Genomic DNA, 24,446 nt, shown 5'->3' with positions numbered 1-24,446 from the left:
TTGAAGCTTCATTATCTCTGAGAAATGCATGGTTACCCCCAGTTTTCTTCTTGGATACTAAGAGCACTCAGTTGCTAATTTCTGCTTTCTCCGCATAGTTTTAAACCGCGCAAAAAGATCCCTGTATTAGTAGGCACCACCCATAGGAATCCCGAGTATCTCTAGATGTGCAGAACGTATGCGCAGCAACTAAAGTAGGCACACTGCAGAGAATTTTAGATATTGCAGCTCAGTACGTAAACACGCAGGAAATTAAGATGAGAAAACTATAAGAAATATAAAGAAAGCAATATAAAAGGCTCGAAGTCAAAAAAGTCTAATTACCGTGGTGGACCAATTGGCCCCGAGAAGCGACACCATCGAAAACAGCAAAAATCAGTCGTGACAATTAAGTTGTTCTTTTGTCAATCAAGCCAAGCCATTTGCGTGCTTTATTGGTAGGTCTTTTTCGGGTTGTTTAACTTTATTCAGTTGGTGTAATTTAGCTTCGAATCCAGTTGATACGTTAACGTTTTATTCGTTAATTAATTCCTATTTCTCCTACCGCGAGTTGCTCACCCCTTTCAGTCGAGTTCAGATTTTCGAAGCCCTGAGCAACCAGGGTCACTTTGTTTAACAGTCTGTCTGACTACGGTCACAAAATTGTCCCATTAGTGAGAAATTTCACCATCCTCACGCAGTATTCTGTGGAATTGGAATTTTTTACTTAGTTCTCCGAGTAGATTTATAGCTTTATACCGCCTTTGAAGAGTAAAGTTCTCTTCCATGTGTTTAGTTTTGTACCTGGAAGTGAATGTATGAAACATCATTATTTAAGCTACGGAAGCTCCCGTCAGAGGTTTCTTCATGTTGTTTTTTCTCCTCTGGCGGAGTTTATAAATAAAAAAAACATAAAAGGGAGAAGTTTCGGTCCAGCGACCTCAAAGACATGCCTAATATAGAACTTGGCGAAGAGTGAATTTTAAGAGAATGAATGAGGCAAAATAGGATGTTACAAATTTTATCTTGGACGTAAAGAAAGAAATTGAAAACAGTGACCCGAATTTCTGAAGTTGATATCCGCTTCCATCATAGCCGAAAGCACCCAAAAGCACCTTTTTTCCGGGGATTCCAAAGTGTTTTAAAATAGACGACACTTGCCCTTCAATTTAAGGAAGAGAAGATCGCATTCAGTATGAGCAAAACTGAGCAGTTTCGGAAAGAAAGCCTTAAAAAGTTGAGTCTTCAATAGCACTGCTCTACCAACTGAGCCGTCATTCTAACTGGGGACTGGCCATCTTGTGAATTCCTGAAAAACCAATGGAGAATTAATGTACGAGAATGACTAAGTAAAATATCGTATATTTGAACCGCGCATAAACTGACGTAAAGCGTTTGGGCTTACATGTAATAAATAACTTTATTCCCGTGTCAAAGCAGAAATGTTTATCTGAGGGAAAAAAAAATCCCTATACTAATTGGGAATACCTAACTAAAATAAAATTTACTCTCGTGTCTTTATTTCTCCATTTCTTCATTAGTGAGGCCTCATAAAATGATAACCTGCACGGCATTAGTATCGCACTGGTCATGGGTTCGAATCCCGTTCAATCCTGAATTTTGTTTTTCAGGCTTCCTTTTCTCGGCTCCTTAAATAAGTTGCATACATAACTGCGAAGGGCCTTCACGCATTATAATATTACACCTTCTGAATTGAAGGGTGCAATAAGGTTCCTTTTCTTTACAATCATAGCCATACTTGCAACTTACAGTAATTATAGAAGACTTCTTCTGAACTTTATCGAAACTCAGAGCAACTCGAACGCAACGACTCTTTCCCTGAAATATACTATGGGCGCCATGTCGGCCCCTCGACCTGTCGATGCCTCGAACAGCCAAAGCCGTCTTGCTAGAACGCGTTTCAATTGTCGTAAAACCAGAACCAACGTAATTACGCTGGCCAATCACAACAGACAGAAAAAGCGCAATGAACCAATCAGTATTCGAAGAATATGCATGTAGCCGGCGCCAAGCGTGGGAAAACGGGTGCTAGCAAGGCAGGATTGGCTAGGGTTTGCTTCTCAATGGCTGACATAGAGAGGTGCGAATTTTGTTAGCCAATCACAGTGCGTAGTAACGCAGAACCAAAGCAAATGCGAATTTATAGCTGGTAAGACCTATCTTGAACGTAATCTCGTTTCTAACAGATACACTGTGCAGTAACATTTTGTGGCTATGTCTGTTTTATTTTAGAGGTTTCCTTCATCAAACAGAAGCTCGCACCATGGGAAGAATAGCTTCGAAAAGATATCACCATCTTGATGCCGAGCACCTTGCGTCAAGAGTCGGGGAGATCCCAGAAAGGGTCTTTAAAGTCTTAACTGTTAGAAAAAAAATCAACGAGCACACCTTGCAGCAACAACAACAACAAACAAACAACAACAACTAGGGCAACTGTGATAGCAAAGAAACAAAATATTTTTGAAAGAGGGACTTGGATGAAGCTCTGTCAAACTTTCTGGTAAATTTGTTGGTGTTTACATATAAGAATATTTTCTGGCTTTTTCTGTTGTTATGACGACCCAACAAAAGAATCTTTATGCTTTTTATCAGCAATGTTAGGTTAGAAATAAAACACAAAGCATATCTTATTGTTGATGTAAAGAATTTGTTAGGGTTTGCAGCTGCTAATCTCCCAGAGGAAGGCTTTATAATCAAATAAACAATTAATTCTTAAAATCATTAGCGATTCAGTTTTATGATGTAACTGGATAATTGATTTATCATATTGTTCTCATTCTGTCTCTCATAATGTTCTCATTCTTTTGTTACCTATAACTAGTGAGCAAGCCTATTGGCTAACGAAAGACCAACAAGGCTTGTGATTGGCTAACAGTGTTTTACTTTAACTTGTGCAAAATAAAACGAGGGAGCGATGCAAAAATTTTCGACGCCATGACGTCATTAGTGCGTCTGTCATCTACCCACGCGAATTTAAGAATAATTTGTCGTTCTTGGATTTATTTTGCCGCAAAAAATATACTGTAATACATAATTGTGTTATGTATAAACTCTGAAGGCGACCTTGTTTTGACTTCAGCAAGACAGATGGAAAAGCAAAAGACGGAATTCTAGTTGGTGCAATTTTGCCTCCAGTATTATTCGACTCTTTAATGCAAAGTGTTTATATCACACTAAATTAAAATCCAGATATGACGGATGTATATTCAGTTATTACAGCTGCGTCAAACACCCAGGAAAATACGATTAATAAAACATCTTAACGATCACTTTAGAGGACTACTACAAACTTATAGTTTACCATGATTTGTCAATTATTTTATATATTACGCAGTCCAATTAATTCTATGATGATTTTTTTTTTAGCCTAGGGGATTCGTTACAATTGGGGCTCTGCCCTGTTTGTCTTTCCGTCTTTCTTCTTTTTTTTCTAATGTCATATGTCAATTTATGTATTTATTTCCTTGTGACGAATTACAATAAACTAAACTAAACTAAACATAAAATTTCTTAAGCTTCGGAAAAATATAAAAGACTCAAAATCAAGTCTGATTACCGTCAGCAAGACAGATGGAAAATCAAAAGATGGAGATTCTAGTTGGTATACAAATTTGGGTCTAGTATTATTCGACTCTTTAATGCAAAGTGTTTAATATCACACTAAATTAAAACCCAGTAATGACAGATATGAATTCAGTTATTTCAGCTGTGTAAACGCCCACGAAATTGAGATGATTAAAACAAAATTTCTTAAGCATCGGAAAAATAAAAGAGACTTAAAGTCAAGTCTGATTACCGTGGTGAACATTGGTCTCAAGAAGTGATACCATTGAAAACTGTTGAAAACGTAAGTTGATTTGTGTCCTTCACTGGTAGGTCGTTTTGGGGTTGCTTAACTCTAATTGCGGTAATTAAGACTCAAACCTAGTTGATGTGGTTATTGTTTTATTTTTGTTGTACCGCGAAATGTTCACCAGTTTATTCAGTAAATTGAAAATTTTCTGAGCAATCAATGGCACTTTACAAAAATGCCCTATTCTCAAGGTCAAGTTTATTCAAATATTCAAAAATCTAGCAAGAAAGAGAGACTTTTCTACAGGTAGCGAGAGCTAATCCAGGTGGGCCAGGCTTACAACTGTTTAAGGATCAAATTGTCATTGAGAAATTTAGCCATTCTCTAGAATCGATTACGTTAAATTTCTAGGATACAATGTCTCTTAGAATTATGTGACGATAAATTTTTCCTACTGGTGTGACTCGACTGTTGAAAAGGACTTTTTACGTAACTAGACGACTTCGGCGACAACAACGTAAGGGTGGAAAGATTAGCCCAAGAGCAACTCACTTGTGCGAGAAATAAGCTCATCAAAACTTCTGTGGTACGCGGGATCTGGCTAACTGAAACCCAACGAGAGTATAGAACAAATCAAAACTCAGACCAGCATAGATTAATTCTGACTCACTACATAACCAGGAACACAACCGATTTAGAAGCACACATTAAGGTTACCCTGTACCTTCAGAGGTGTCTCGCGTTTAAGCGATGTAGTGCGTCCAGTTTAAACTGTAGATACCTAAACCCCTATATCAAATTAAAGCTTATAGAGCTGGCTATCAAACTATACCAAGAATTTTGAAATAAAATGAATTGTCGAATTTTTCACGAGCTCTAAATGCGAGCGTCCGAATCACTTTTTTAAAGCCACAAGTCAAAGCGAATTTTGTTTTTCGCTAATTTAATTTGCTACTCAGTTTTCGGACCCAAAGCGCTGAAAAAACGTGTCTGAGATTTGCCATATTCAATCGCAATGAAAAGTTATAGAGCATTTTCGAAAAAGGGTGAAAAAAATGTGGATTGATCGTACAAAAATCGCTCTCGGAGAAAAAATGTTTCGATAGAAAAAATTCGCAGACACGTTTTTTGTTGTTTATATGTTAAACTAGCTACTGTCCAAATTTGAAGGCAAACGAACAAATTCCTTTTGCGTTTTAGCTCTTTGAAGTGGCTCCTCCAAGTGAAAAAATTGATTCAAGAAAATGGCGCTAAAATTTCGACAATTCATTTTATTACAAAATTCTTGGTATAGTTTGATAGCCAGCTCTATAAGCTTTAATTTGATAAAAGGGTTCAGGTATCTACAGTTTAAATCGGACACGTTACATCGCTTGGACGCGAGACACCTCTGAGGACACCTCTGAAGGTATATATGTACATCCGTTCTTCGTTTGAGTCTGAACTCTTTCTATAAAAGTACAGCAAGTACAACAAGCGATACGACAAAAGAAACTAGTTAACATTCAAAGTTGACGTGGTGAGATAAAGATTGGCAGTACAAGTAACTAAACTCCCCTTGAAAGGAAACTAAACAGTAAGTATTTATGAACGGAAGGAAACACCGACACTGTTTGGGAATCAACAAAAAATACACCAATTCTGGAACAAAAGATATGCCGTGTCCGTTTGAATCGTAAAGTAGTTAACCAATTTAAATATTCTTTTTAAGAAACTCGAGCTAATGAAAAGTTGAGGCACAAAGTTCACCTGTCCACGTGTACAGGACTTGGTTTGAATACACCTGTCGAATACTCTAGTCAGTTTACTGCTCAAACTGACTGACGTTTTGACAGATATCTCTAAGCAACAGCCAATGCTGGCAAACCCTTCCTAACATACGCTCTTCGTTAAATCTCGACGTCCTCCCCTTGCAAAATTTTAAAGTAACACAAAAGATGTTGTATAAGGGGGAATGGAGGAATAGCAAATCCCTAAACATAATCAGATGTAATTAGGGCTAAAAATAAATTGAACCGATTAGATGTGCAATAATAGCCTAAAAAAATAGCAATAAATGCGCTTAAATTTAAGAAAAGTCGAACGACTAGTGGATAAATGCCGCGAATAAACACGAATGGCTAAATATGTTTTTTTTAATGCGTTTAAAACGGTCCAAAAGTACGATTCTTTATTCTGTAACGAGAGCCTCAAAACTATACAACTTCAACAAGCTATTGATTTATCCACCTAACAATTAAATTTCACTCAGTTTGCCGGGTAGATTGTAGCTTTATAGTGCCTTTGATAAATTATATTTTATTCCCTAGACTTGTAATTTTGTTCTTGAGTGATTATTTGAAATCCATATATTTGAGCTGCAGAAGCAAAGGGGAAGAGACATGGGAATTGCCCGGTCACCTTTGCGAAGAGATATGCTTAATATATAGAGCTCAGCGTCAACAAAACTATTTTCGTAAAATTTTATCCAAAATTCATCCCAAGAATTGCGTCTCGATGGCCAATGCGACGAGAGAATTTCTCGAGAAAGAAAGAGCGAAAATATGTTATTATTTTTTTTTTCGTCTAAGACGCCTGAATTTCTGAAGTGGGTATTCACTTCCATCTTGGCCCACCATAGCTGAAGGAAGGTTCATTCCATGTTATAAAATGTTATAAAATGTTCTTCCATGTATTAAAGGCTTTCTATGTGATATCACATATATTCAACCTCCCTGGGTTAATTTATAGCTCACAAAATGCTCCCAGCTCCCAGTTGGCTTTATAGCTCAGTTGGTAGAACACTGCACCGGTATAGCACAGGTTATGGGTTTCAATTTTTTCAGGTTTTGCTTTCGCGGCTGCTTAAGTTGCGTACATAACTGCGATGGCACATAGGCTTGCATTATAACTTTGCACCGACTGAACCATGCAAAAATGTTTGTTTTCTTTACAATGATAGCCATAAATGTAACAATAATCAGAGAAGACTTCTGCTGAGCTAAATCGAATCTCAAGGTAACTCGAACACAACGCCACTTTACTGAAATGTACTATACCATCGAACCTGTAGATGCCTTGAACAGTGTAAGCCGTTTTTGCTGGAGCACGTTTCAACTGTCTTGAAACCAAACCAAAGTAATTACTCTGACAAATCACAACAGACGAAAAGAGCGCAGTGAACGTACAAATCAGAATTCGAAGCAAATGCATGTAACCGGCAGACGCCAAGCGCGGGAAAACGTATGCGAGCAAGTCACAATTGGTCATGGTTTTGCCTCTCATTGGTTGAGAGAGTGGCGCGAGTTTTCTTAACCAATCACAGCGCGTAGTAACGCACTACCAATGCAAATGCAATTAGCTGGTAAGCCCCATCTTGAACATAATCTCGTTTCCGATAGATACTAGCATAAATTATTTTTTTGTGGCCATGTCTGTTTTATTTTAAAGGTTTCCTTCATCAAAGAGAAGCTCGCCACCATGGGAAAGATAATCTTTTGCTTGCTCAGCCTGGTGATAGTGCTGTTCTTAAGCACGACTTCACAATCCTGTTACTGGCGTTCTAATGGTTGTTCTATTCCAGGAAACCTTCCGTTTTTCTACAAGAAAACCTTTATTCCTGCTTGTGACAGGCATGATGTCTGCTACTATTGTGTAAGAGTTCGTTCTTTCCTGTTGTCAGTAGGAACGCTTACTTTGTGGCCTTAGTAATATCCCTATGGGCTTACCCTTAAGAATCTGACGTGGGGCGGGGGGGGGGGGGGAGGGGAGGAAATCAGCATCTGAGCTTCTGTATTGCTAGCCCCAGGCTCATCCTCGGTCGTCCTTGGCACGCAGACAAATGCGACGTCACCCGTGTAGCTGATCGGGAAGAGGATCGGGAAGATGTGCCGAGCTCGGCCCCAAGCCCTCATAGCCAAGCTCGGTTACTTCGATAAAGCTTGTTGAGAAATGGAAGCGAGGCTGAGAAAACCCATCAGAAATGTTGAATAAGAACACAAATAATACACTTGATGTGAGTTCAAAATGCCAACTTATGGAGAGCTGAATTCGGGAGTTTTTCTTTTTTCTTTCTCTTCTTTTGTGCCCCCATCCTACCCTCCATTATCAATCAACTTCTCACCACCTCCTCCTCCCCCCCAAAATTGACCCTTTTCGTGGGTTTCTGTGAACGATGTAGCCAACCACGTTCCCATAATGCTTTTCCCTTGTAAATCGGGAAGGACAACCCCCCCACCCCCAAGTTACAAAGGAAAAGCTTCGGGGACGAGGTCGTGTTGTAACAATAGATTCATTGCGCAATAACCTGCATCATATTCGGAGTAAAACGTATTGAAAACCAAATCTTAGAGCCAATTTAACTTTTGAAGGCTAAGAACATCTAGTTGACATCTTAAAAATCCCATCTACAGGGCCAGCACTACGGGTGGACATGGAGGGAGTGCGACGAAGCATTTCACGGAGACATGTTGAAAATCTGTGACTCCGTAAATTATTTTTTGAAGAAAACATGTCGCACGTTTGCTGGAATCTACTATGGAGCGGTTACCGTGGCTGGAGACTTCGGATTCGACAAGATATCACCATCATGGTGCCATGACCCTTGCGTCGAGAGTCATGGAGACCCCACAAAGGGTCTTTAAGTTTCAAGAATATTTTCGGGTGTTATGATGACTCAACAAAATAATCTTTATGCTTTTATCAGCAAGGTTAGGCTAGAAATAAAAACACAAAAATTGAAGATAAAAAGAATTTGTTAGAGTTTGCAGCTGCTAAACTTCCAGAGGAAGGCCTTATAATCAAATAAACACCTGATTATTAAAAATTATTAGCGATTCAGTTTTATGATGTAACTGGGTAACTAATCTATCATAATGTTCCCATTCTGTCTGTATGTTGGCAAAGTTTATTCGACTTCATGGATTAAAATCACTTGAGAATAAACCAACTAAAAAGGCCATTTCCGAGTTGCTTTTGAACCTCGGAAGGAAAGCGACGCAAAGTGCGAAGTTTTTATTATGAAGATTAGGTTTCATTCTAAATTGAAGAATTAAGAAATGTTGGTTTTTGAGGAGGGTGAAACCGGTGTGACTGGCGAAAGACTTCCTTAGCAATGGTTGGAACAACAGCTCTATTCTGGGCCACACATTGCTGGGTATTCTGTATAGTTTCCATAGTCTGCGAATACAGCCGTCTCTCGTCACTCCTCGACGATCAGCGACTCTGTTCGCTGGCTATAGTTTTTGTTACGTGCAACCAACGAATTCATCAAAACTAACTAACTAAAAGCCGCATCAAAAGAAAAAAACATTGGTGTTCATTACTTCTAGTTCAATTTGGTGCTTTAATGTAGTTTTGGGGAAATACTTAAACAGTAATCCAAGATGGCCTTCTTTTGGCAATCATGACGTAATACAACAGACATTTAATAGTAAACACTAAACAAAGGTTGCCTTCTGTGGAACGTCCTATGAAATAAAACCAAACAGAATAGCCTCAAGATAAATTTCTCTGATATCCGGCTGGCCCGTTTTGTATACTTTCTAAATTCTGGTAACTCAAAAACAACATGACCTCTTATGACGGATGTTCGTAATCATCATATGTACTGTTCTTCGATTTCTGACCAATTGCGTGCGGTAGCCAAAATAACAAGTGTGGCCACTCCTTATAACAATAAAATCACAGCACAAGACTGACACTAACCATAGCATGAGCTCCAGAAAGGAGAGCTTCAAAATTATCCATTCGTGCAACATATAACTTGAGAAGGTTAGTTAAAGGTACCACAACTAAGCTCTCTTGTTCCAGGATTAAAAAAATAAAATAACTTTTAAGTTATTTTCAATATTCAACGCGGTGAAAGTCCAAAGGCTACTTTATTTCCAACGTCGATCACGCGATTTAACATGTTGCTACACTAGTTATAATACGGTATAGAGCTAGGGGTTCAATTCCGTTCAATGTTCAACTTGCAAGTCCAAAGGCTACATTTCAACGTTGATAACGCGATTTAACATGTTGCTACATGACACCTTGTTAAACGGATTAGAGCTATTGGTTTAATTCCGTTCCTCAACGTGCAAGTACGAAGACTATATTTTCAACGTCGATCACGCAATTCAGGCTTCGAAAACTGCGACTAACATAGTTACTCAACTAACATCGCATCTTACAAACACCAACTGACTGCCTCAGAATGTCTAGTGCTTTTGAATGGTTTAATCAGGGATTGAACATTGCCACTCAAAATTATCACGCATCTCACAGTAAAGAGTTGATCAGTGTGAAAATAACTCGTTCAGAGTTTTAGACCTTTCAAAAAACATTAATAATTCATAAGCCCATTAACCGATCAAATGGTCGATAAAACATCATGTTCAGTGGTCTTAAAACCCAATAAAACTTCCTCCTTATTAGTATGCGGTGTTTAACGCATTTCTCGTATGCTAATTTCCAACGTTCAAAAAAGCATTATTGTTATGAACTCTCTTGACACACACTTTTCTGGGAATGTTTTTGAAGCCGTTCAAAAAATTCGCAGCACGTGTTTTAGTAAAACCACTCGGCTGGGTCTCGTGGTTTTAAATCCCGATAAAACACTGCTGGTCGTGTTTTCAACATTAGCTAACCCACCCCCACTCCAGGGTTCAATGATTGCCTCATGTGACAAATTTCTCATAATCACGATGAAGCTGGATTGAATTGGATTGGTTAACTTTATTTCACGGGGTTTATTTGTGATCAATTTCTTTGCCATAAAAGTTGTAACCTCGAAAGAACGAGCATCGATTTTTCTGGGCCTGCTTCAAAGTAATATTCAGCTTTTAAACAACCAGGACAGACGTTTCACTGCATATCTTTGAGAAGAAGAATTTCTAATTAAATAATAATCAATTTATATAGCGCTTTTTATATAATATTCAAAAGCGCTTACAATATAAAAACGAAAAATTTAGTCAAAATCAATAAAATATAAAATTTAAGAATAATCAATCAAACAAAAAGTAAGAAATAAAATAAACAAAGTAAAGAATAATTAGATGTCATATGCTTTTTTAAACAAAAATGTCTTCAAGTGTTTCTTGAAAGTATTTAAGTTCTTGGCAGTCCTAATTGCCAGAGGAAGCTTATTCCACTTGGATGGACCAGCAAAAGCGAATGTTCGATCACCAAAAGTCTTACATTTGGTTCGAGGCACCTCTAACAAAGTGAGGTCATTAGATCTCAAAGAGCTTCTGATTGATGCCTTTTCCCTGATGAGATCATAGATATAACGTGGAGCGATACCATTTAACGCTTTGAAAAAAAGGAGTAATATTTTGAATTCGATCCGAACCTCTACGGGTAACCAGTGATGATCTTTTAAATAAGGTGAAATGTGACTAAATTTGGGTACTAGACAGACGACTCTAGCACTGTCACGGTGATTTTGCTGTATTTTGGTCAAAACTGCTCAAGACATTTTTTCTAAAATGAAATATCTGTTAGAGTACCAGGTAGAAAATATTAACGGATTTCAACAACGAAGGACAAACTATGATTAGGGTTTTAGCGACTTCTCTACAATACACAAGATGAACATGGAAAAATTGGCCAATCTTTTTAAGTTGGAACCATTTCCATCCTTGCCATGGGCAGGCAAAAAATGGGTGACCCTGCCCCTTTAAGTTCTCCTAATGTTCAATGCTTTTCGATATATGTTGCCGCAGATTGTGCTCCGGGATGAAAACTCGCTGCAAACGGTGGAGGAGCATTCCAAAACAACCGACTTCAAAGGTAAATAAAATAGTTATCACAAGATGAGCCGAAAAATTGCGTACTTTACTTTTCAGCTAATGGCTTAGTCATTTCCAAGCCGCGTGACTAAGCCATGCACGGGCATTCTTTGGATGTTTGTCATGGTGGGGGTATTTCCCCGTTGAGGTCTACAAGTGCCTTAATTACCCCAGGTGAGGGTTGGTGGGGGGAGGGCATCTCATTAATAATTGACTGAGCTATAAGTGGATACACGAGTTTCATTAAGGCGCACAGTAACGATATCGTATCGGTATCATATCGTTTTCGTGGATGACTGGGGCAACATTTTCCCAAGAAGAAGGAAGAATGTTAAGCATCGAAAAACTAATCCATTAGTTAAACTTATCCATTTACCGTTAAGTATAATATGATTTGATTTTCTTGAGTGGTTTTATAACTGATGACATATCCAAATGGTGGCAAAATCACCCGTCTCATTCACTTTCCGTGTACATGTTTTTGTTCTCATCAGATCCGCTGCCAGAGTCATCCAAAGTGCCAGCAATGTTGCCTGTTGCATTTTTGATGTTGGAAAGTATCGAAGAGGTTCCATATCCATATAACAACCTCGCTTGTCAAGGTGGTTGTTGTTGAACCACAATTTAAAAAAGTATAAATTTTCGATGCCGTAGAAGAATTGGTTGATAGTCAATTTACAAAGGTGTTCATTAAAAAATTCCCTTGTTTTATTGGAACAGATACTGACACGTACGCATGTTAAGTCATAAGGTCTCCGCAACAATTGATGAAATGAATAACTAAAAAAGTTGAAATTATTACTTTACTTGTGTGATTTACATGAGGGATTTGAGCTATATATATATATATTCTAATGTTTTATGGAAATTACAAAATTTGCAAAGAAAAGCGCACAAGCTTTGATCGGTCGAATAGAGTTCATATATTGGTATTTGCTTACAATCCCGCTTGATTGAAGGAAATTCATGGGTTCATTTTTTTCACTGGTTTAACATACACTGCAGGCCCGTAAGGTGGTCTTTGTTTGGGTAGAATCGTTTTCTTTTTAAACGGACCAAACACGCCGTAGTTTTAAAATTTCATAAATTCTTTTATCTTTGTCAATGTTATACACTGATTACCGTGTTTATTCGATTAACCGCTGGGTGCTTATTTCATTTTGGTCCCATATTAAACGGTGGGCACTTATTCCAGGGTAGGCGCTTATTCTCGCGAGGGTGGTGGACACTTATCATTTTCAGTAAGCGAGAACATTTTAAGAGAGCAACAAAATAAGGGATAACAAGTTTATTTCGCTTCAACAAGACAAAAACTCAGTGCTAAAGCTAACACGAACAGGCCGAAAACAATATAAAAGGGTTATTGACTAGCGTTTTTCAAACCAATTTTGGAACACTCGTGACGTTCCTCTTACTTTACGCTGGGGTAGCACAGAGATGACTCAAATGCCACACACTTTCCAACTCAACAAATAGACAACATTATTAGAGTTACAATTTAAATAAATAATTGATTGAGAAGGCCTTTTTAGTGTTAGTTGACTCGAAACTGTCCCCTATGGTAAGATGCTCACAGACCTGACATCGTCTACCTCCACACGTAACATTTCCCAGTGGTTTGCACCCTTGAGTGACGTAATGCTTTAATTTTCGCGTGAACAAGATATTCTCTTAGACTTTTGGGTCTCCCGTGACAATGTAAAGTTTGACATTTTGACATGTTGACACATTTCAGAAAATGAGGTGTTTAAGAAAATGATTACAGGCTCTTTTTATCTCTCTCTCCCGCAGTCCTCCTCGTTTTCGTCTCCTCGCCCTCTCCTTGGCCCGTCCTCTCTAGGAGCACTGACCAGGCTAGCAGCGCGCGCTCTAGAAATCGCCTGCGACAATAGTTAGCAAAAGTTGTACCGTCTATATGGGCCTTAACTCGCCCCTAATATCTCCGAAAAATAAATAACGTTGACAGTAACAAAACAATTCCAGAAAAAAGATCAATTAAAATAAAAATAAGACCTCTGAAACTGGTAACTGAAATGTTACAAATTCGTTTCACTGGACAAAAGTATCCAGGCTTTGTACACGTCTTTTGAAATCAGAAAAAGTACTCTTCCTTAAATTTTCAGGAAGAACATTCCATTGCTTGGCGGAAAAAAGCATGAAAAGGAGCATAGCCCATAGGTAGTAGTTCTACACTTGCTAACGGACAATACGTTTCTACTACGCAAATCCTAGCTTGTACAGCTTGAATTGAAGTAAACACATTTCTCGTATAGGTGGGATACTGACTGAAAAATAAGCCCTTGTAAACTAATACTATACAATTTCAAACTTGCTAAGCAATTCAAGGTCCTGTAGTCAAAATTGTAATTATTAAGGCAACCAAAGTCTTTCACATGTATCTAGTTTCATTCAGCAAGGAATAAGCAAATAACAAAGTTTAGACACAATCCAAAAAACATCATTGTATCATTACATTTACCTCTTCCATTCACGAGTTGGCGCACACCGAGCTCTTTGATTACACGATTAAATTTCACACGATTAAGATATGGAGCTTTTGTGTGTGGAATGCTGGCAACAAAATCTCTTTTGAATGTTTCATTCCAAAGAGAAGAGTAGGTAAAAATACCCTATCACCCCAGGCTATATTTCAGGCTTTGTGTTATTGTTTTTTTGTTTCCGAGGAGGTGTATAGAAATCATGGAACACCCGTTTTACACCGAATTCATGACAGGAGAAAGTATCTGTTAATCATAAGTAAAAATAACTAGCTCAAACTTCAACAGCCAACCGAAATAAATCATTTACTTATATCAGGAGAAAATAAAAATTGATCAGTACCATTGTGAGAGAATTGCGTAACGAAAGAAGTGCGTCAATTCATGTTTTTTCAAACAATGTTCAACTTGTTAATTAATTCCTATTTGTCCTACAGCAAGTTGTTCACCCCTTTCAGTCGAGTTCGAATTTTCGAAGAGCTGAGGAACCAGTGTTATTTCAGTCCGTCTGACAACGGTCACAAACAGTTGTCCCATTAGTAAGACATTTCACCATCCTCACGCGGTATTCCGTGGAATTTTTTTACTCAGTTCGCCGAGTGAATTTACAATGATGGCGAGGAGACCTCAAGAAACCACCAGGCTTAGAAGAGAGGCCACCTCGGCTGTTATTAATAAATAGAAAATCATGATATGGTGGTTTGTAAGTGCGGCTCTGTCAATTCATGATTTTATAGATAAAAACTGCAAGATTTTTTCTTAAAGGTGAAAAAACTAGATGAAGAAATAATTGATATTGAGAGAGAGTTCCAGATTTTAGGACCTTGGCAAAGGACTGTGAATTGCTTAAGATTTGTTTGACAGGAATGCGATCGATGGTGGTTCAAGCTGCGGAATTCGAAAGGGAGAAGTGTCGGTCCGGCGACCTCAGAGACATGCCTGATATAGAGCTTGGCGACGAGTAAATTTTAAAAGAATGAATGAGCCATAATAGGATATTACAAATTTTATCTTAAACGCAAAGGAAGAAATTGAAAACAGCGGCCCAAATTTCTGAAGTCATGATATCCACTTCCATCATAGCCGAAAGCACAAAGCGCAAAATACTTTTTTTTCGGGCGGCCATCGGGATAATATGTCCTTCTGGGTGGGATTCCAAAGTGTTTTAAAATAGACGACACTTGCCCTTCAATTTACGGAAGAGAAGATCGCATTTATGAACAAAACTGAGCAGTTTCGGAAAGAAAGCCTTAAAAAGTTGAGTCTTCAATAGCACTGCTCCACCGGCAACTGAGCTGCCATTCCAACTGGGGGCTGGCCATCTTGTGAATTCCTGATAAACCAATGGAGAATTAATATACGAGAATGACTAAGGAAAATATCGTATATTTGAACCGCGCATAAATTGACGTAAAGCGTTTGGGCTTACATGTAATAAATAACTTTATTCCCGTGTCAAAGTAGAGATGTTTATCTGAGGGAAAAAATCTCTACACTAATTGGGAATACCTAACTAAAATAAAATTTACCCCAGCTAAGATAAAATCCTGTTCACGAATTTAAGTTCAGGCTTTCTCTTCTCAACCGCTCAAGTTGGTACATAACTGCGATGTCTTGAAACCATACACTACATGTTGACTCTCGTATCTTCATTTCTCCATGTCTTCATTAGTGAGGGCTCACAAAATGATAATCTGCACAGCAATTAGTATCGCACAGGTCACGGGTTCGAATCCCGTTCAAGCCTGAATTTTTTTCAGGCTTTCTTTTCGCTGCTCCTTAATCAAGTTGCGTACATAACTGCGACGTTTGATTTTGCACCGTCTGCAGGATGTAAATAAGCGCTACTTTGAACATTATCTCGTTTCCAATAGATACTACGGTGCAGGAAACGTTTGTGGCCATGTCTGTTTTATTTTAAAGGTTTCCTTTATCAAACAGAAGCTCGCACCATGGGAAGAAAAGCTTCGAAAAGAGATCACCATCTTGGTGCCGAGCACCTTGCGTCAAGAGTCGGGGAGATCTCTGAAAGCTTCTTTCAAGTCTTAACTGTTAGAAAAAATCAACGAACACGCCTTACAACAACAACAACAACAACAACAACAACAAAAACTAGGGCAACTGCGATAGCAAAGAAAAAAAAATTTGAAAGAGGGACTTGGATGAGTTACAAAAGCTTTGTCAAAGTTTCTGGTAAATTTGTTGGTGTTTACATATAAGAATATTTTCTGGCTTTTTTTTGTTGTTATGACGACCCAACAAAAAAATGTTGATGCTTTTATCAGCAATGTTTTGTTAGAAATAAAACACAAAGCATATCTTATTGTTGATGTAAAGAATCTGTTAGGGTTTGCAGTTGCTAATCTCCCAGAGGAAGGCTTTATAATCAATAAATAGTTGATTCTTAAAATCATTAACGATTCAGTTTTATGATGTAACTGGATGATGGATTTATCATATTGTTCTTATTCTGTCTCTCATAATGTTCACATTCTTTTATGATCTATAACTAGGGAGCACGCCTATTGGCTGATGAAAGACCAACAAGGCTTGTGATTGGCTAACAGTGTTTTTTTGTGCAAAAAAAGGCGAGGGAGGGATGCGAGAACTTTCTACGCCATGACGTCAATAGTGCATCTGTCATTTAACCACGCGAATTTAAGAATAAACTGTCGTTCTTGAATTTATTTTGCCGCCGAAAATATACTGTAATACATAATTGTGTTATGTATAAACTCTGAAGGCGACTTTGTTCTGACTGCAGCAAGACAGATGAAAAAATCAAAAGACGGAAATTCTAGTTGGTGCAATTTTGTGTCCAGTTTTATTCGACTATTTAATGCAAAGTGTTTAATATCACACTAAAAAATTCCAGATATGACGGATGTGTATTCAGTTATTGCAGCTGCGTCAAACACCCAGGAAAATACGATTAATAAAACATAAAATTTCTTAAGCTTCGGAAAAATATAAAGTTTCAAAATCAAGTCTGATTACCGTCAGCAAGACAGATGGAAAATCAAAAAATGGAAATTCTAGTTAGTATACAAATTTGGGTCTAGTATTTTTCGACTCTTTAATGCAAAGTGTTTAATATCACACTAAATTAAAACCCAGTAATGACAGATATAAATTCAGTTATTTCAGCTGTGTTAACACCCACGAAATTAAGATGATTAACACAAAATTTCTTAAGCTTCGGTAAAATATTATAAACTCAAAATCAAGTCTGATTACCGTGGTGAACATCGGACTCGAGAAGTGATAGCATTGAAAACTGTTGAAAAGGTAAGTTGTTCTCTTCTCAATCTTGCAATTTGTGTCCTTCACTGATAGGTCGTTTTGGGATTTCCTGACTCTGATTTCGGTAAATTAGACACAAACCTAGTTGATGTGGTTGATGTTTTATTTTTTTTGTACCGCGACAGAGAAATTTTCACCAGTTTATTCAGTGAATTGAAAATTTCCTGAGCAATCTATGGCACTGTGTTGAATCCAACAGCCCATCTGATAATGGTTTTAAAAATGCCCTATTCGCCAGTCCAAGTTCAAGTTCAAGTTCAAGATTATTCAAAAATTCAAAAATTAAGCACAAAAAAGAGACTGGCCCGCAGGTAGCGAGATCTAATCTAGGCGGGCCAGACTTACCACTGTTCAAGGATAAAATTATTTTTGAGAAAATTTAGCCATTCTCTAGAATCGATTATGTTAAATTTTTAGGATGCAATGTTTCCTAGAATTATGTGAGGATAAATTTTTCCAACCGGTGTGACTCGACTGTTGAAAAGGACTTTTTACCTAACTCGGCGACTTCGGCGACAACAACGGGTGGAAAGATGAGCCCAAGAGCAACTCACTTGTGCGAGAAAGAAGCTCGTCACAACTTCTGTGGTACGCGGGATCTGGCTTACTGGAACTCGACGAGAGTATAGAACAAATCAAAACTCAGGCAAGCATAGATTAATTCTGACTCACAATATAACCAGACCACAACCGATTTAGAAGCACACGTTAACGTCTTTATATATGTACATCCGTTCTTCGTTTGAGTCTGAACTCTTTCTATAAAAGTACATCGAGTACAATAAGGGCCGGATACGACAAAAGAAACTAGTTAACATTCAAAGTTTTCGTGGAGAGATAAAAATTGGCAGCACAGATAACTAAACTCCCCTTGAAAGGAAACTCAGTATTTTAAAAGTACTTAGGAAACACCGACACTGTTTGGGAATCAGCAAAAAGTACACCAATTCTGCAAGTATAGAATAAAAGATATGCTGTCTCTGTTTCGATCGTAAAGTAGTTAAACAATATAAATATTCTTTTCAAGGAACTCCAGCTAATGAGAAGTTGAGGCACAAAGTTCAACTGTCCACGTGCACAGGACTTGGTTTGAATACACCTGTCGAATACTCTAGTCAGTTTATCGCTCACACTGACTGACGTTTTGACAGATATCTCTGAGCAACAGCCAATGGTGACAAACCCTTGCTAACATACGCTCTTCGTTAAATCTCGACGTCCTCCTCGTGCAAAATTTAAAAAGTAACACAAAAGTTGTTGGATAAAGGCGAATGGAGGAATCGCAAATCCCTAGGGCTAAAAAAAAATTTAACCGATTAGATGTGAAATAATAGCCTGTGAATAAATGTTGTTAAATTTAACTGGTGAGAACAGTCGAACGACTAGTGGATAAATGCCACTAAACACGAATGGCTAATTATGTTTTTTTTAATGCGTGTAAAACGGTCCAAAAGTACGATTTGTTATTCTGTAACGAGAGCCTCACAACTATACAACTACAACAAGCTATTGATTTTTCCTCCTAACAATTAAATTTTACTCAGTTTGCCGGGTGAATTGCCGTAGCTTTATAGTGCCTTTGATAAATTACATTTATTTCCTAGACTTGTTGTTTTGTTCTTGAGTGAATATTTGAAATACCATATATTTGAGCTGCTGGGAATTGCCCAGCCACCTTTGCGAAGAGACATGCTTTTAAAATACATGTATAGAGCTCAGCGTCAACAAAACTATTTTCGTAAAATTTTGTCCAGAAGTCATCCCAAGAATTGCGTCTAGATGGCCAATGCGACGAGTGAATTTCTCAAGAAAGAAAGAGCGAAAATATGTTATTATTTTTTTTTATCTAAGACGCAAAGGAAGAGCCAGAAGAGGGCGGCCCGAATTTCGAAGTGGGTATTCACTTCCATCTTGGCCGATAGCTCAGTTGGTAGAGCACTGCACCGGTATAGCAGAAATCATGGGTTTCAATTTTTTAAGGTTTTGCTTTCGCGGCTGCTTAAGTTGCGTACATAACTGCGATGGCACATCGGCTTGCATTATAAATTTGACCGACTGAACGTTGCAAAAATGTTCGCTTTCTTTACAATGATAGCCATAAATGTAACAATATTTCGAAGACTTCTGCTGAGCCCCCTAAATCGAATCTCAAGGTAACTCGAACACAACGCCACTTTCACTGAAATGTACTATACATTAATAATAATTATTATTAATTATTAATAATAATAATTACCTACTACCAATAATTAATTACTAATAAAAATAATTATCCTCGAACCTGCCGATACCTAGAACAGTGTAACCGTTTTAGCTGGAGGAAGGTTTCAACTGTCTTGAAACCAAACCAAAGTAATTACTCTGGCAAATCACAACAGACGAAAAGAGCGCAGTGAACGTACAAATCAGAATTCGAAGCAAATACATGTAACCGGCAAACGCCAAGCATGAGAAAACGCATGCAAGCAAGTCACGATTGGTTATGGTTTTGCTTCTCATTGGTTGAGAGAGTGGCGCGAGTTTTCTTAACCAATCATAGCGCGTAGTAACGCACAACCAATGCAAATGCAATTAGCTGGTAAGCCCTATCTTGAACATAATCTCGTTTCCAATAGATACTACCATACATTAATTTTTGTGGCCATGTCTGTTCTACTTTAAAGGTTTCCTTCATCAGAAAGAAGCTCGCCACCATGGGAAGGATAATCTTTTGCTTGCTCAGCCTGGTGATAGTGCTGTTTTTAAGCACGACTTCACAATCCTGTTACTGGCGTTCTAATGGTTGTTCTATTCCAGGAAACCTTCCGTTTTTCTACAAGAAGACCTTTATTCCTGCTTGTGACAGGCATGATGTCTGCTACTATTGTGTAAGAGTTCGTTCTTTTCTGTTGTCAGTAAAAACGCCTATTTTATGTCATTTATACTTTTGGCTGATTAGACGTTTTACAGATCCTGCGTATAATTGCAGCATTTTCGTTGTGCGGTTCCTTGCTTATTGTTTGCTTATTTTATGGCCTTACTAACATCCCTATGGGTTTACCCTTAAGAATCTGACGGGGGGAAGGGGGAGGGGATTGGGAAGAGGATCGGGAAGACGTGCCGCGCTCAGCCCCAAGCCCTCTTAGCCAAGTTCGGTTACTTCGATAAAGCGCGTAGAGAAATGGAAACGAGGCTGAGAAAACCCATCATAAATGTCGGATAAGAACACAAATAATACACTTGATGTGAGTTCAAAATGTTAACCAGTGGAGATCTGAATTCTGGAGTTTGTTTTCTTTTCTTTTCTTTTTTCCCCCATCCTACCCTCCATTATCAATCCTCGTCTGACCACCTAATCCTCCTCCATAAAAAATGAACCCTTTTCGTCGGTTCCTGTGAACGATGTAGCAAACCACATTCCCATAATGCTTTTCCCTTGTAAATTGGGAAGGGCAACCCCCCCCCCCTTCTCCCCCAATTTTACAAAGGAAAAGCCTCGGGAACGAGGTCGCGTTGTAACAATAGATTCATGACGTAAAAACCTGCGTCATATTTCAGAGTAAAACTTCCTGAAAACCAGATCTTTTAGCCAATTTAACTTTTCAAGGCTAAGAACGTGAAGTTAACGTCTTAAAAATCCCATCCACAGGGCCAGCACTATGGGTGGACATGGAGGCAGTGCGACAAAGCATTTCACGGAGACATGTTGAAAATTTGTAGCTCCAGAAAAGTTTTTTTCAAGAGCACATGTCGCAAGTTCGCTGGAATCTACTATGGAGCGGTTTTCCTGGCTGGAGACTTGGGATTCGACAAGATATCACCATCATGGTGCCATAACCCTTGCGTCAAGAGTCATGGAGACCCCACAAAGGGTCTTTAAGTTTCAAGAATATTTTCTGGTGTTGTGAAGAATCAACAAAATAATCTTCATGCTTTTATCAGCAATGTTAGGTTAGAAATAAAAACACAAAAATTGTAGATAAAAAGAATTTGTTAGAGTTTGCAGCTGCTAAACTTCCAGAGGAAGACTTTATAATCAAATAAACGCCTGATTATCGAAAATTATTAGCGATTCAGTTTTATGGCGTAATTGGGTAACTATTCTATCATAATGTTCCCATTCTGTCTGTATGTTGGCAAAGTTTATTCAACATCATGGATTAAAATCACTTGAAAAAAAGCCAACTAAAAAGGCCATTTCCGAGTTGCTTTTGAACCTCGAAAGGAAAGCGACGCAAAGTGCCAAGTTTTTATTATGAAAATTAGTTTTCATTCATATGCAAACAAAACTAAATTTCATATGAAAAGCTTTGCACTTAGCCTCGCTTTCATAACGGCCTATTACATGGTACATAGTCCTACATGAGGAAGCTGTCCAATTCGAATGAGAAGTAGGAAATGTTGGTTTTTGAGGAGAGTGAAACCGGTGTGACTGGCGAAAGACTTCCTTAGCAATGGTTGGAACAACAGCTCTATTCTGGGCCACACATACTATGCACATACTATACTGTATAGTTTCCATAGTCTGCGAATACAGCCGTCTCTTGTCACTCCTCGATGAGCAGCGACTCTGTTCGCTTGCTATAGTTTCTGTTACGTACAACCAAAGAATTCACCAGACCAAATTACATTTTACAACAAGAAACTCATTTGCCGGTTAAGAGGCAATGATAATTAGTGGAAATCACGGCTCACGGCGTTTTAGCAAAACTAGCAAAGTACGTTCACAAGGACGAAAACGACTCTGATTTCACCTTTGACGCCAATATACATATGTTTGGCAAATCGCAAACTAAGAAAACACCTTATCCCCCCTCCCCCCGTTTGTACAACATTACCATGGACCACCGTGTGTTATTTCGTTTGTTAAACTATATACAGCTGTTCCAATATAGGTTGTCCAAAAAAAGCATAAAAGCGTACGCGACAATGCCGAAAGGTAGTCTGGGAAATACCCAATAAATTTCAATAAAAGCTCAGAATCCATATTATCCGCCATCTCAAGTGTGCTGTCAGTCGAGGCAGACTACTTCCCACCTACCTTTCAGCATTGTCGCTTACGCGTCTACGCTTTTCTTGGATAGCCTTTGTCGAAACAGCTGTATCTTTATTGTAACGAGTGAGACGCTATTCAACCATAAATGCAGAATTTAATTTGGGGGAGCAATGATGGTTCATAGCTAAGGAATAAATCATACTCACATTTTTTTCCAAAGGAGCTGAACAGGAGTGATTATCCTAAAATGAATACCATGAATGTAAGTAAGTGTCTGAGCTTCTGACGGGTGCAAATAAAGCCATAAATTCAAACACTTTTAGAAAAAAAAGATAAACACACTAACTAAAAGCCGCATCAAAAGATAAAAACATTGGTTTTCATTACATTTCGTTCAATTTTGGTGCTTTACTGAAATTTTGGGGAAATACAGAGATCCAAGATGGCTTCATTTTGGCATCATGACGTAATACAACACTGAGTTCATAAATGTTGCCTTCAGTGGAACGTACTATGGAATAAATCCAAACAGAATAGCCTCAAGATAAATATTTCTCTTATCAGGCATGCCCATTTTGAATAATTTTTTAGATTCTGGTAACTCAAAAACAACATGACCTCTTACGAGGGATTTTCGGATTGACACTAACCATAGCATGAGCTCCAGAAAGGAGAGCTTCAAAATTATCCATTCCTGCAACGTATAACTTGAGAAGGTTAGTTAAAGGTACCACAACTAACCTCTCTTGTCCCAGGGTTAAAAAAAATGAAAGAAACTTAAATGCTTCTAAGAGCAAAGCTGGAATGAGTTAAACTTTGTTAAACAAGTAATTCTTGTGTACAAGGGCGGGACCAATCCTGGTCATTCTCCCTTTCAGTTCTCAATCAGTTGAAACCATCAGAGCGTAAACAACTGAGAAACAACATGCGTCGTTTTTTACGAGCCTTGCTTGCCCTTTTATCGCAGACCTCACAAAGTATTGTTTTGCGAGTAATACCAAAGAAGTAATACCAACTGATCTCCTTCATTGGAATAACGGTGTCCCATAGCCAAATGGGAGTACATGCTGTTGTGTCATTATTGAGGCAATTTATCGGAATGATTGAAGCATTCATTTTACCTTTACTGTATTGCTTCATTTTTGTATTATGTTAATAACAATTAAACAACACTGTAGAGTGCTTGGTTATAAACTAAACAAAAAATGAACCAAATTGATTTTTACTGGTATTGGTTATATTGGTTGGCCGGTCGTCCATTGAGCTAGTTGATCTATGTACAGACGACTACAAATGGATTTCAAATTGGATGATGCAGTCGAAGGGAGCTCGGGAAGGCGTGATGGATAAATATATTACAAATTAATGATATTAGGTAAGTTATTTCTTACATTCTTAGTTCTCATTTATTGACATCCTAATAGCAGACCAAAGTGAATATCGCTCTCTGTTGTCAAATGGTATTGAAATAAATAAATAAATAAATAAATAAATAAATCCTCAGAGGTCTAAAATTGTACCTTGTATGTTTCTATAATCAGGTTACACCTGTACATTCACTCCAATTTAGCAAAGATTTTCTTTATTTTTGCCATCTTTCTGTTGTAAGGACACTTCAAAAAGAAGTTACTTACATCCCAGAATGCAAACATGTTTTCCTTAAGAATTCCAAATTCTTTGACCTTCTCCTGTGAAAGAAGGTAACACCAACAAGATTAATACTAAAATTAACATGGCAATGTCTTACAAGATTAATAAAAGTACTCAGAGCCTTTCAACCTATCTGTAAAACTATATTACACTGATTGACATAAATTATTACAAATAAACCCCGAAACTTGCCTTAATTAAGAGGTTGAGTTGGGGGCAAGTTTTGGTCACTAGTTGACACTAAGGTTAAGGATTAAATAAGCTACGATACTAGTGAAACTTTTAAGTAGCATTCTCGACCCCAGAGCCGCTCGGCTTTGACTACGTCATACACCATGCGCAAAAGAGAAGTGCTCTGGAGTTGAGAATGTTTTAAGTGGGATCGGGCGACTTTGATGAAGTGAAGTAAACCGTTAACGTGCGTGCGCCCTGCAGATGAAAACTGATCCTGGTTAGGAAAATTTGCCAGC

The 24,446-nt window shown here is 38.1% G+C and overlaps 2 protein-coding genes and 1 long non-coding RNA gene across 3 annotated transcripts; all 3 read left to right on the top strand.

Annotated features, from left to right (window-relative positions):
- Window positions 1–3,778: 3,778 nt before the first annotated feature.
- On the top strand, window positions 3,779–8,780 carry LOC146473525 (uncharacterized). Its single transcript, XM_085118180.1, has 3 exons — window positions 3,779–3,847; window positions 7,223–7,426; window positions 8,185–8,780. The coding sequence occupies exons 2-3, from the start codon at window positions 7,253–7,255 to the stop codon at window positions 8,413–8,415; spliced, it is 405 nt and encodes a 134-aa protein (XP_084974306.1). The 5' UTR covers window positions 3,779–3,847; window positions 7,223–7,252; the 3' UTR covers window positions 8,416–8,780.
- A 2,578-nt stretch (window positions 8,781–11,358) lies between these two features.
- Window positions 11,359–12,175, top strand: LOC146473524 (uncharacterized). The gene is made up of 2 exons (XR_014866343.1): window positions 11,359–11,551; window positions 12,045–12,175. It is a non-coding gene; the product is annotated as an uncharacterized LOC146473524 (long non-coding RNA).
- Window positions 12,176–17,257: 5,082 nt separating this feature from the next.
- On the top strand, window positions 17,258–21,392 carry LOC146473523 (uncharacterized). Its single transcript, XM_085118389.1, has 3 exons — window positions 17,258–17,336; window positions 20,015–20,218; window positions 20,980–21,392. Exons 2-3 carry the CDS (start codon window positions 20,045–20,047, stop codon window positions 21,208–21,210), a joined length of 405 nt encoding a protein of 134 aa, XP_084974515.1. The 5' UTR covers window positions 17,258–17,336; window positions 20,015–20,044; the 3' UTR covers window positions 21,211–21,392.
- Window positions 21,393–24,446: the final 3,054 nt, after the last annotated feature.

This window comes from Pavona decussata, unplaced genomic scaffold (assembly GCF_977016875.1).
Source record: "Pavona decussata unplaced genomic scaffold, jaPavDecu1.1 SCAFFOLD_93, whole genome shotgun sequence".
Taxonomy (NCBI): Eukaryota; Metazoa; Cnidaria; class Anthozoa; order Scleractinia; family Agariciidae; genus Pavona; species Pavona decussata.
The sequence above is the reverse complement of the archived record's forward strand: the minus strand, read 5'-3'. Positions and strand labels throughout refer to the sequence as shown.